Consider the following 13,783-nt stretch of genomic DNA (forward strand, 5'->3'; position numbering starts at 1 on the left):
CACGGGTTAAAATTGAGATGAAGTGGATTTTTTTCCCCATTTAGAATAAATTAATTAGAGGAAACGTTTCCGAAAAAGTCGTTAATAACGTACACTATAGTCTATAACACACATGTTTATTATGAGTTATCCATATTATTCATTGAATATATGATCCCATGCATTCAACATCGTCTCGTTAGGTTTGTTTCCTAGTTCGTTATCATCTGGGCTGATTATTGGATGTAATTCTGGTGTTTTTCTTACATACGACATGAGTTTATACCATAAACTTTGTTCGTTTTTATACTTTTTTTCGCATCTATTGTAATCTATGGTGTTGTTGAAAAAAGTTTTTCTGTCGAAGTATGGGATCCAAAACGAGCTATCAATATGTTTTATTGAACTTAAAACGCTTCGATATAGTAGTCTGGTAACGTTGCGACTGTATAAAAAATCAACGTGGTTAAACCTTTCATAGTTGATAAGATGTTTTCCCAAACGATTCGGCAAACGAGTGTAAAGTTCCATAACATCCTAAACAACACATTTGTGATCGTTAGTTAATTATACTATAATATTCCTAAACGTATTGTTAGGTCATTAGTGTAATAATGTAGATTGGTACTTTAATATGTTACATATTATTAGGTATTAAATTAATTAATTGTATTATAATAATTTATAAGACATTTTTCAGACATAATCAAGATTAAAAAAAAAATTGTATTTATTTTTTAATTAATCAAATGATATTCGTGTCCAACTAAGCTTATTAATCTTATCCTAAAAAATATTTAAGCTTTAGCTAGTTAAGCAGATCTTAAACATCGGACAGACTACCAGTTAAAACTCGAGAAAAAGCACTGATAATGACACACGTGTATCTAACGGTAGTTCCAAGTTTGACGGTAAAGTAATAACTAATAAGTAATGTGAATTATAGTCATTTGTTTTATTTTTTTATATATTTCAAAAAATATCGTCAATTACCTTAGGGTCTGATAGTAAATCATTTGTTGCATGGTAAAAGAGTACCGGTGCAATCACACTACTTAAACTATACAATGGAGGTTCTACACAGTTATATTTTTTAATATTGCCTTCGGATCCATAATCATACTGCTGGAAGTTTCCTTGTGAAATACAAATAATGTACAAATTATATTAAAAATAAAAAATATTTGTATTAGTATTGTTTACATACCTGATATGAACTCTTGTGCAAAATGGGTTAGAGTTTTTGTTGATGTTCCAGCTGGATTATGAGCCAGAATAATTGGTAACAGTTCCTAGAAATCAGTAAACATGTAACAATTGAAAACTTCTTATGTGCAGCGTTAAGAATTCATTTTACTGACTTACCGCGTTAAATTCTACAGGATCTTCTCCGAATATTTCGTACACGATAAACTTTTTGCATAATGTTGCATTAGCCATATTTTCGCCGCATAAATACTTACTAACTAACTTACTGGCAGCGTTTTGTGGTAAGAACGCGCCATTGGTAAACAAATTTGCAATTTTCTATATAAAAATCAAATAATAAATAACAACAACTAAATTTGATCATGGTCATTTTCTGGGTTCAAAAATAATATTAGAGTGTGCGTACGTTAATTTTATCTGCATAAGGCACTAACGAATTGAGTAATACGGACTTCATATTATTGACAAACGCAATTGGAGCCAAACTGATTTGAGTTCTTATTTTGTCATTGTATTCCGGTCGCGTGGAGCACATCACAAAAAATATGCAGGTACCCATCGAATGTCCCACGTAGATCAATTGCTCCTTGTTTGTTTGTTCTAGTATGTAATCAATCGTAGCAGGCACGTCATAATAGCCAATCTCGTGAAAACTGCATAGGTTTTAATGAACATACACAAATTGAAAGTAAGTAAGTACAGCTATATTATTTTTATATTTCTTTGTTCGGGCTAGAGTATGTTGTAACGTGAGCCACGGTTTGAGGAAGAGATTTAGGTTTAAGTCAGTAATTTTAACGCAAACTTTTGACGGATTTTCTGATTTGTATTATAAAACAACACAAATAAACAATTTTAAACAAAAAGAATAGTTAATGTACACAATTTACAAATAACTTATTAGATACTCTGAAAACACATAGGTAGTTAATAAGACAAAACGGATGCTCTGCTGTCACACGACTAAATCTGTATTATGAATTAACACAAATAAACAATTTAAAACAAAATGGTTATATACACAGTTTACAAATAACTTTAAAGATACTCTGAAACATACATAGGTGCTCTGAAAAACTTAGATACTTCATAAGACACGACTGATGCTCTGCAGCAAAACGACTAACTCACCGTTGGTGGTGGGACACGGCCGAGTGTGTATTGTAAAGTATTTAAAATAGAACTAGTATCTCATTAAAAAATAATACCTATGTCGTGTAGTAGCAAGAATACTGGATGCTCATTAAATGGAATTTTCTTCAGAAGGATAAAACATTTAGAAAAAAATATATAAACGGAATGGGGGGATGTCCAGATGGCAGATACTTTAAAATGCTAAGTGATATTTATTGTTTACCTGAAATCCCAAAATTCTTGACTTTCCGGATCTAAACTAATGTGAGACCGAGAATACGTGTTACCTCTTAAATTGCCTAACCATACATCAAAACCTTGATCTGAAAGTTGATAGGCTGAAAAATAAAGAAAGGTGTCTACTGCAGTATATTTGTATGGTAATATACTCTTGGTATGTATATTGTATTTTTAACAATTGTAACAACAATTGAGAGTACCAATTAAACAGTTTACTTGTACTGTTTTTATTTGCATACAGTTATAATTAGGTACTCGGTAAAAACATACCTAGAGCATTTTTTGGTCCACCAATGACCCAGTCAGCAGAGCTTGCTAATATCCCATGCTGCAAGAACACTGGATGATTTCTAACGATATTTTGTTTCTTTTGTATTCTATGAATCTCTAGTAAATAACCGTCTTCCGTTTTAACAATATGAGTTTCGCAGTTATAGTTATGGCGTTTTATAATTTTTGGCTGGAAAAAAATATACATGAAAATTGTATTTGTTAAATTAAATATATTTATATTTTACCACAGATAACAAAGCGTCTGGAAAAAATGTGCTCGTTGTAAATTGTAATTGGTAAAGTATACATATTGAAAAATATAAATTCATGACTACGAATGCGCGACTTTATGCATCGTTGTCTGTACATCAGCCACTGCTGTAATTATAAGATGTGAGCAATTTGTACCTAATCGTCACAAAAACTATAGGAAAAAAGTGTGCGTAATATATGTGTATAATGAATTGAATAATAATTGCTATGAATCATTTTGATGCTGATAATCTATTGACCTTTTTGTAGTGTCTAATAACAACTACTACATTATCTATTGTACTATTTTTGATTTGTTAACCGAATAAAACAACAACAAATTCAGACTTAAATAATTTTTTTTTTACAATATCTCACACGTGTTTCTAATGTGACACAAGTCAAAAACTTTTTTTTGAGTTACCACCATGGTGAATTATATTTTATTATATTTGTCTACTTTTTGACTAGCGTCACTTTTCTATACATGTAATGAATGTCATCTTTTGCAACGTAAGCGCAGTATACATGACAATATTTTAATAAAAATAAAATCACCTTAAACATTAAAAAAAATCTGTACAACTAAAACCGTATAAATAATAAACTTTGACAATTAATTACCACACATGAAAAAACATAAAATCCGTATTGTGTAAAATATTAACACAAAAAAGTATAATATAAAAACAAAAAATAGTTGATACACTTGCAAAATGTAGTGAGCGAATGAATTAAAAAAAAACTATTCTAACTTATTAACACTAACAAGGATATAAGTAAGGTAATTAGATAAACAAAATATTACAACAATAAATAGTACAACAGTAAAAGTAGTAACACAATAATAAAAAAATATCAAAAACATTAATACCGAAAAAATTGCAATAAAAATAATGATGAAATAAAAAATAATACAAAACAATTTAGCAAAATACAAAAGACGTGTGTCGCTGCTTAAGTCAGCTATATTATGTGAACTCGTGCATCATGTGAACTTGTGAACTTGGAAAATGATAAATAAGATAAAAGTCATAAGAAAAGTTGGTATGATATTGTCACGGACGGATAGGAAAGGTAGACCGGAGAACGTATAGTAGCCATCCAACGGTGGCTTAAATGCACCAACAGCTGGAGTAGCGATGCTACTGCGTCACTGTCTTTCTTGATTGTCCATCACGTTGAAATCAAATTTGGGTTTTGCTCGGATCTGGAAAAAACCACATACTTAGATTAGATTAAAACATTTTGTCCGATGGATTGATAAAAAACCAGCCGCTAATTATAACAACAGTAGAAGACATGTCGACTGACTCTTTGCCGGCCGATTGCATTGCTTTTTAGAACGTTGTCAAATTTAGAACTAAATCGACTCATTTTTAATTTAACCCTTTAAATCACACATTAATTAAGTTTTTCAAATTATTTCAATGGTGGTTTCATTAAGATACTGCAATTGAAAATCACAAAAAAAAATGATTAAAAAAATGGTTCAATATAACACTACTATTACTCGAATGGTAAGTAAGAAAATATGTACATTTTTTGTTTTTTTCTCGAATTTATAAGGGAGGGAGTGAAATTGTTAATTTTTAGTCCTAATAAAGTTCCTTCCAGGCACGATTTCCAAACTAAAACATAAAAATAAAAACACATCATTGTAAAAACAATACCTTCTGAGCTATGCATCGGGGTTAAATATTTAAAAAAAAACGCAGTGTATAAATATCAATCCGTATAAGGACGAGGAAAAAGAGAAACCAGCTAGTTGAGAGGAAGCAAAATATACGTATACAGTAATAATTACACAAAAAAGTAATTTGTGACATTCTGGTCCAGGACGCTCGTTTAACACCAATTTTATAATATTATTCATAATAATTTATATATTACCTTTTAATAAGATTCCTGCTCAAAAGCAACAATATCTTCTTCTTATGTTATCCATCCCACGGCCCACGGCTTGTCTAGCCCGAATCAACAACGAAGGTCGGCCTCTTGGGCGGGTTGTGGGTCCTAATGGTTAATTATTAATCGGTGTGGCTCGACAGGGGATCGGTTCTGGAGAAATATCCGAAATATAAAATATACACTTAATTTAAAATTTACACAAATTTAAAATATACACCAAAAATAAAATATACACTTGATTTAAAATATATACCTGATTTCAAATATACACCCAAAATAAAATATACACCCGATTTAAAATATATACCCGATTTCAAATATACACCCAATATAAAATATACACCCGATATAAAATATATACCCGATATAAAATATACACCCAATATAAAATATACACCCGATATAAAATGTACACCCGATATAAATTATACACCCAATATAAAATATACACCCAAAACAAAATATACAATTAGAATTAGAATTAGTTGTTTTCACCCCTTAAAATAATATAATATACAATTAATAAAATCAAAATTAAAGCATAGGCAACTAAACGTACATTTTTACCTAGTATGTTATCAAATTTGAGATAACAGATAACTGATAATAAATACACAGGCTATACCTATTTTCATTTATCTGTGTTATAGGCTCTTAGCTTAGCTTATGTATTTAATGACATGTGTCCATTACTTGGCAATAATTGTTTAGTTCGATTACCATACTATTTTGGTTATTACTTAACGTGTAGCAGAACATTATTTGTACGGTCTATAAATAATCCGAATCATTTTAATAAAAATAAAATTGATCCTATTTTACATCATACAAAGTATTTAGTATTAGACTTTGAAGCCACTTGTGACAATGGACCAAATTTTTTAAAACCTCAGGTTAGTAAAGAGATTAAGTAGAGATTGTAAGCGATGTTAACTAATAATTTATATTATGTTTTTTATAATTAGGAAATTATAGAGTTTCCATGTATTGCTATAAAATATTCAGGTGAACATTTTGAAAGACTTTCATATTTTCACAAGTATGTTAAGCCAGTTGTTCACAAAGAACTAACTGAATTCTGTACACAGCTTACAGGAATTAACCAAGTAATGTAGTTTATTCAAGTTAAATGTTAATAAAATATATATTTATTATTTTTTATAAAACATAATATTTATTTTGCATTTCAATATATGCCATTGGACCTGTGGGAGGTAGTCTATTGCTATTTAAATTTTTCTAGCTATTCAGTATAGAGCTATCTAGTAATTGTCAGTTAACTATTTATCGGTTCTTATAACAAAATAAACACATACAAAAATGCCCTTGGCCATCAGATGAATATTTCTATGTTTAACTAGCATCCACCCTTAGAAGCTTACAATTAGATAGTATGCCTAGCACAACGCAAATCTTACCTTCTTCTCTTATCTTCTTTCGGCAAACTTGACTACTTTGACTTGATATCATATTATATACATTTTTAATTTCTTATATGTTTCACAAGTTCTTATGTCCCATTCTTAATATCTATCTTCAATACAAATTATCTGCGCAATTCACCTGTCCACCATCTTGTAATTATTGCTAACTTAGACCCTTCTTAGACCCCTAGTTTTATGATGAGCTATTGTTAAATTTATTGTTTTATATAATTGTTATCGCTATATTATTAAGTTTTTTGGGATTGTCCTGTATTACATAATAATAAATAAATAAAAATACATTTACTGTGTTTCTATAACACTAATGCGTATTATATTGTATATTAATTTAAATTATTTAGTGATTATTAACTTAACTATTATTCCTGATTTATTTTAGAGTATAATCAATGATAGTGAACATTTCGACAAAGTGTTAAATCAATTTTGCCAATGGTATGAACATCAATCAAATTATGGCCAAGAAAATTGTATTATAGTGACTTCTGGTAATTGGGATTTAGGTCGTATCTTAATTGAACAATGTGAATTATCTGCCATTCAAATTCCAAGTTTTATGCGTACATGGATAAATATAAAAAAAGTAAAGAAATTAAAAATAAAAACTAAAGCATATTATATTTAATACAATATATAAATTAAATTTATACCTTACCTTATCTAGTCGATTCCAAATTAGTGTTTATAAATTATAAATTAATAGTAAATTATTGTAAATTGGTTTTACAATTTTTAAATGTAAATAATTTATTCTGTATATTTTACCAATTAATTTCTTTTGTGTGGGGGAAGGGGGAAACATTTTAAATAGATTGACCTTAAGCTTGAATAATTTTTGAACAACTTATTCGCCATCATACGTATTTTTTTTATGATTTTTAAGTATTAGTTAAGGATGCTAAAATGATTTATTCATTTTCTGGCAATTTATACCTACATTTTTGGTTTAGATTATGTATATCCAATTTTCAAGGATGAAATAAAACATTTAATGAAAAACTATAAATATTTGAGGATGGATAATAGATAATTGCTAATTAAAAATAATATTGTATTTATCATTTCGGCTTTTTAAAAATATATATTTTATAGATTATATAACTTACTGAAGATATCGATGCCTAAAGTATTTTAGACTGTTTTTAGTATACATATTATTAAAGTAACCAATATTTTATTATTGTGGTTAATACCTAATTTAAAGGTAAATAAAATTAGTAAGTCATTTCAACATCTTTAATTAATATTTAAAAATCTTAAAAAGATGAATTATGATGTGATATTAGTGATAGCAATAACGACCTTCAAGAATTACTGAGCTGTAAAAAAAAATTTTTTAACATACTTTTACATTTTAATATCTTTAATTTATTTTTAAAAATCGTAAAAAACTGTGATTGACCATAACCTGGCCTATGCCAAATAAATTGTTATAACCATTAAGTTTGGAGTCGACTTGTTTAACTTGGAGGCTTGTGCAAATTTTGTCTCGCCTCCCTCTTTCCAAAAAAAAGTATTTTGGTAAAATATAGAATAAATGATCTACAATTTCTGAAAAAGTATTTACAAATATTGATTTTTAATTTATAAAATATTAACACTAATTTATAGTTGATCCGTTACTCGGGGGACTCTATGAATTAGGCCCTCTAAAATAGGGCCAACTTTATGTACTTGTATTAAATACATTTATTGCATAAAAATTGTTAGATTTTTAAAAACTATGTTTCCAGTGATATGACATTCATTTAATTAAATTTATTTCAGTTATTTGCACAGACTATTGGTAAATATCCATATGGTGTACGAAATATGATGACTACATTAAATTTAAAACATATTGGCTCACTACATAGTGGAATTGGTAATTATATTTTATAGTAATTATTAATAATAAGTGGATATAATATTATGTTTAACACTTCGCAGGTGCGTGTATAAAAGGTCTAAGTCACTAAATTGTAAAAAAATTAGTTATCGACACCAAAAAAAGCAGAAAAAAATCTATATATATATATATATATATTAAGGGTATTTTTTTTCAATATAGAATGTGTTATTTCAATGTGGATAAGTCATGATTTTTTCTTTTTTCGTTAGGTCACATACAGTGTCACGTAAAATATAAAAATTATGTTAGACTATACAGAAAAACAAATACAGAATCTTATAAGCCTAAAATTCTTGCATTTTCAGTTAAAAGTTTATTTTTGCTCTTCTGAAAAGTTCTGAAACATTGACTTAACACCTTTTTCACGTGCATTTGCAAGTTATTATGTAGGTAGCTAAAATTAAATGAAATATAATAAAAGAGCGTATCTTACAAAAATACATTTCTTAAAAATGAGACAATTTTTTAAAACTGTTTAATGAAAATATTATTACTTTTAAATAATTAAAAGTAAAACTACTATGTTATTGTACTTATCTTACCATTTTTAATAATTGAATTATTACTGTTAATTTTGTTCTTTAGATGACTGTGAAAATATAATTACCATCATGAATAGTTTGGCAGAACAAGGTTGTGTTTTTAAAGCGACTAATAAATTAAGTTAACTGTAATATTTATAACTTTTTGAAAGATTCAACCAGATTTGGCTTTTTAAATTCATTGCTGAAAATTAAATTACAGTTCAGATATAAATAAAATTTAGAAATTATAACATAAAATCAAAAATATCTTCTGATTGAACAATTTTTGTATGTAAAATATGTATTTACTAGTTTACTGTATTTAAGTAAGACAATTTTTGTAATTATTTTAAGTACTTATAAATTAAACTGTGTCGCAAGGCAATTCACGGGGTGAGCAGTCCGCTTGTTTTTTAAAAATAAAGTGGTTTATATATACGTTATTATTTTTTTAATATCTAAATATTACCCATTTCTATGAACACAATTATGCACTTGTACTTATGAATTATGGATTTATATGAACATCATTTTTTTAGTATTTAAAATTTTAAGGTCACCGTAGCAAGCTTGGCTTGTGTAGTGTAGACAGCGGGGACTGACTGGAATTAAACTAGGTATTTAAAATACCTTATAAGTTATAACGCTTGTACCTTTGTGCTAAACACTTGAACAACATCCATCAGTTACATAAAAAACCATCAGTAGAATTTTAATAACTCAACGTATAATCACAGGATAGATGAAAGCAGAAGGGTCACTTCATGTTTCATGTAAAGAAAAAAGTGACGGCCATTTTGTAAAATCTTTTTCTTATCTATTTAGTAGTGGTGGGACTATTCGAATACTTTATTCGCACGAATATTCGTTATTCAAATAAACGAATATTCGAATATATTTTTATTCGAGGGTTTTAACGTTTTTTGAAATGTTAATTTAAAAAAAACACGACCTTTATTATTGACAGTTAACATGTTGTTAGCAACAACAGAGGTGGGCAGACTTAAGTCCTAAAACTATGTTTGAAATAGTGTTGTTATTATGTTTAATAATAACACATAAAACATTTTACATAATTTTTTTGGCGCTTTTTGTGTTTTTGACGAGGAAAGGGTGATTTTTTTTTTTTTAATTTTCGCCCTTTTAAATACGTAATCGTTAGCCGTAGTCAATTTCCAGGTTAATGTTAGAGTGAATAGACAGTCGACGGGTAATGAAAATAATTGCATTATATTGTTTACTATATGGGTAACTATGTCAATTCAGTTTTATAAAAGATGATCAACCCTAATCGTATCGACTCTAATACTAAAAATTAATTTGTATGCACATAATTATTGACATTGGGTACAATGTTTTTGTCGTTATTTGTATTTAGATCTGTGAACACTGGACCACCCTTACTACCACTACTCAATTATATTTTATTTGTTGATAACTTTAATTTAAAAAAAGTGCTTTTTTATTATGGATACTTTTTTTAGAAAAACTTAAGCAACTCAATACTATTTTATTCTTACTGACTACTTTGTAGATAGTGCAACAAATTGAATAATTGTTCAACATTAGAATACATTTCTTTATAAATGGGTACAGTGTATAGAAAACAAATTGATCACTCTGTTCATAAATCAAAACCCAAGAAAAAAATTATCATTGAGGATACATCTGATAAATATTGATACATATTCCAAAGGAGCCAGATGACATTTGGCTTTATTTCATCAAAATTAAAACACAGTTTATATAATATAATATAACACATTTTTTTACTTTTATTACATATTTTACTAAATTATTTAGTTCCATAATAAGAAGTCTTATAAATAATCGTATAAGCTTTAACATATTTAGCGTGGCAAAATCGCAAGAATTTTTATTAAATCTATTAACTGGAAACAATTTTAATGTAGAAAATAAAATCCTTATAAATTACACAATTCGTCTATGGTAATGTACTGTTGCTACAAACATTGCTTTAAGATGTATTACTGTTTGATGTACCATCCAAACTTGGATCGAATAACGGATCCAATGGACAAATATAGGATGTTTCGTCCGTACTAAAATCATAACGGAAACCAATATTCGACAAATGAATGTTTACGTCTTTCATGTAATACTTCATTATGTGTGCATAAAAATCGTAGTTGCGAGCTTCGGGAAATTGTGTTTGAAACTCATTCTTTGACTCGTCTAAATCCAATGGTGGGCGCTTTGGCCGACAAAATAAATTTAAAAAGGTGATCAACTTCTCCTTATGGTTTATTATCTGGTCCACGTAATCATTGTCTTCCGGTATTTTGACAGTAGTAAGGAATTTCCGGATCACCGACGTAAATTCGTAAAATAAATCTAATTTAATATCGTCACCGATAATGGAATGGGCGTGCTCCAATGAGCGCAACACCCGTAACATTGTATACGAACCCTCTGGGAGAATCACACCAAGTTTGTTCCAACATTGGCTACTGTTGATATCACGGTATCGCGACATCCGTTTACACTCGTTAATTATATTGATCGCCAACGAGAGAAACCAATAAAATTGTAAACCGTAATTGCATGCCATCATCGTAGGTATCAGGTTCAACTTCTTCCATAACCCAGGTCTAGCATTTGAATCAAGTAAACGTCTCACAGCCATCCATTCTTCTAGAAATTTGATTGAGTGAAACCATAAAACGGGCCAGTTATGTGGTTTATAAACGCCGTGCATCAGTTCAAGCTGATCTGGTGTCAACGACAGTGTCAACGACTCCGCCGAAGATGGTTGCATGGTGCGTACCCTCGTTCCATTTTGTACGATTGTAACGGCAAACACAATCCAAAATGAAGTTATTAAATTGTGGTACATTCTAAACAGTTTGGCTTTAAGGTTTGTAATTTGATTAAAAATGTACTACTCGTGCAATCTATACAAAAAACTACAATGCCTGAATGTATAATAATTGTAACGCAGAGTTCACAAAACTGTTTGCCCATAACGATTGCTAAATGTCTTTGTAAACATCACAGAATATCGAAACACGCAAACATGTATTGTCAGACATGAGAATTAAATTAATTTATTATTAATTTAAGTATTGCAGTTTTTTAATAACTGGTCTTAATTCGAAGATTCCATTGGACGATATTTTCGGTTAGATTATTGGTTAGTCCAAAGGTTTATATGAGGTTCAATACTAGAATATTATTTTAATAAAATCCAATTTTTACTAAAATTACCAAGTACAATAGAATAATTTTGAGAAAATCCGTATTGGACTTAATTTTCGAACGATATACTCATTACTTTTTATTCGGATTTTAACTATGAATAGTTGACAACCCTGAACTGAACGTACAAATATTATCAAGTCACTAGACTTTTGAACATAATATTCTTAACGTGTAGATTTGTTCATTTATGTAAAAGTGACTTCTTGTTTAAGTTTTTATTTGAATACAATTTGGCGCTTTCCGTTCTCCTTAACTGAAAAACACCTGAATATATGTGGTGAGAATTACGTGGTAGCTTTGTGAACATCGAAAATTATAATAAATCATAAGTTGACAATATTCTCGATACTACAGGGTGATTATTTTATCTTAAACCACTTAATATCTCATAGGGTTTAATAAGAAATTAAAATATTTTTTTTCATATTGTTATTATACAATGTGATCTCAATTTTTCACAATTTTTTTTGTTTTTACCCTCTTTTTAGGGCAGGTTTAGTTTAGGGTAGGAGAAAGGCGGAGTGTATTACTATTATTATCCGCGCGCATTTCCCAACCACACTTCCCCTCCCATCCTAACTTTAAAACTCTTATAATTTTAAAAATAGTTATCCGAAACTGATTATCGACCAGTCAACATTTTTAAAATATTATTCTCAGTATAAAAAGTTAATAAAATATATACGTTACCATTTAAGTGTCAAAAGTTTTTATCAAGAAAACTTAGTTGGGGGGGGGGGGGTAAAAACAAACCAAAATGGGAAAAATTGAGATCACATTGTTTAACAACAATATGAAAAAAAATATTTTAATTTCTTATTAAACCCTATATTTTTTTTATCGATAAATTGTCATACTCAACCTTCTATGTAAATAAATTCTCATAATAATGTGTAAAACTAATAACCAAAAATAATGCTTAAACTCTAAACGCCATGCCATGACGATCTACGTGTAAAATCAACAACTAAAAAGTACATAAGCTTAAAATTCTACACCAAAATTCAGTACATCATTTATAGTAAGCTGCACTGTCAAACTTTAAAAGTCGTAAGTATGCTTTTATTTGGAAATAGGGAAATTTAAAAATACTTTGAAGAAAAGCTTTTATACATTTTAAATTGAATTCTGCCGTGACTTTAGAACAGTCACATCGTCGCAGAAGTTAACTCACAATTTTTCAAAAATCAACTAAATTTCGAACTTCTATAATCGTCGCATTGCCGCGATTCATTTGTCAAATGCAAAAAATGTTTTCAATAAATATTTAAACTTGTAAAAATATAAATATAAACTTAATATTCTTGTCTTATACGCATTTCCTCGAAAATGTTCTTAATAATTATTAAAACGTAAAAATCTAAAACAAATTTTGAAACAAGTTCTATGTCTAAACTTGTATCTAAACATCTTTTGCCTATTCATAAAAATGAAAATTTTAGAAATATTTTTTTGCTCATTATCCGAATCATACTCATTTCCGAATTTTCTTTTACAAATAATCGCAATATTCATTGCTTTTATTTCGCAACGAAGTTAAAATATTTTTTTTGGATTTGTGTGCAAAATATTTCAATAGTGGTCAAATAAAATTTTTTAGGGTAGCTGATTTCGGTTTAATATCAATTTTTAATTTCACTTTTCCAAAAGAACTTAAGAAAAAAAAAAGTTAATTAAAACCTAAAACTCTTAATACACGTTCT

At 28.6% G+C, this 13,783-nt stretch overlaps 2 protein-coding genes and 1 long non-coding RNA gene across 3 annotated transcripts; 1 reads left to right on the forward strand and 2 right to left on the reverse strand.

Moving 5' to 3' along the window:
- Window positions 1-99: 99 nt before the first annotated feature.
- LOC126847144 (lipase 3-like) lies at window positions 100-3,235 on the reverse strand. The gene is made up of 8 exons (XM_050587234.1): window positions 3,081-3,235; window positions 2,833-3,022; window positions 2,546-2,660; window positions 1,595-1,841; window positions 1,345-1,506; window positions 1,187-1,271; window positions 973-1,115; window positions 100-516 (listed from the first exon to the last, which is right to left on the reverse strand). The coding sequence occupies exons 1-8, from the start codon at window positions 3,162-3,164 to the stop codon at window positions 136-138; spliced, it is 1,407 nt and encodes a 468-aa protein (XP_050443191.1). The 5' UTR covers window positions 3,165-3,235; the 3' UTR covers window positions 100-135.
- On the forward strand, window positions 1,676-9,301 carry LOC126847147 (ERI1 exoribonuclease 3-like). The gene is made up of 6 exons (XM_050587237.1): window positions 1,676-1,876; window positions 5,649-5,891; window positions 5,964-6,104; window positions 6,823-7,026; window positions 8,211-8,307; window positions 8,920-9,301. The coding sequence occupies exons 1-6, from the start codon at window positions 1,856-1,858 to the stop codon at window positions 9,000-9,002; spliced, it is 789 nt and encodes a 262-aa protein (XP_050443194.1). The 5' UTR covers window positions 1,676-1,855; the 3' UTR covers window positions 9,003-9,301.
- On the reverse strand, window positions 3,715-5,521 carry LOC126847149 (uncharacterized). The gene is made up of 3 exons (XR_007686990.1): window positions 5,252-5,521; window positions 4,981-5,148; window positions 3,715-4,297 (listed from the first exon to the last, which is right to left on the reverse strand). It is a non-coding gene; the product is annotated as an uncharacterized LOC126847149 (long non-coding RNA).
- Window positions 9,302-13,783: the final 4,482 nt, after the last annotated feature.

Source organism: Adelges cooleyi, unplaced genomic scaffold (assembly GCF_023614345.1).
Source record: "Adelges cooleyi isolate 19-005CV unplaced genomic scaffold, UGA_ACOO_1.1 ACOO_flye_CR_arks_rails_tigmint_CR_PRNA_9, whole genome shotgun sequence".
In the NCBI taxonomy this organism is placed as follows: Eukaryota; Metazoa; Arthropoda; class Insecta; order Hemiptera; family Adelgidae; genus Adelges; species Adelges cooleyi.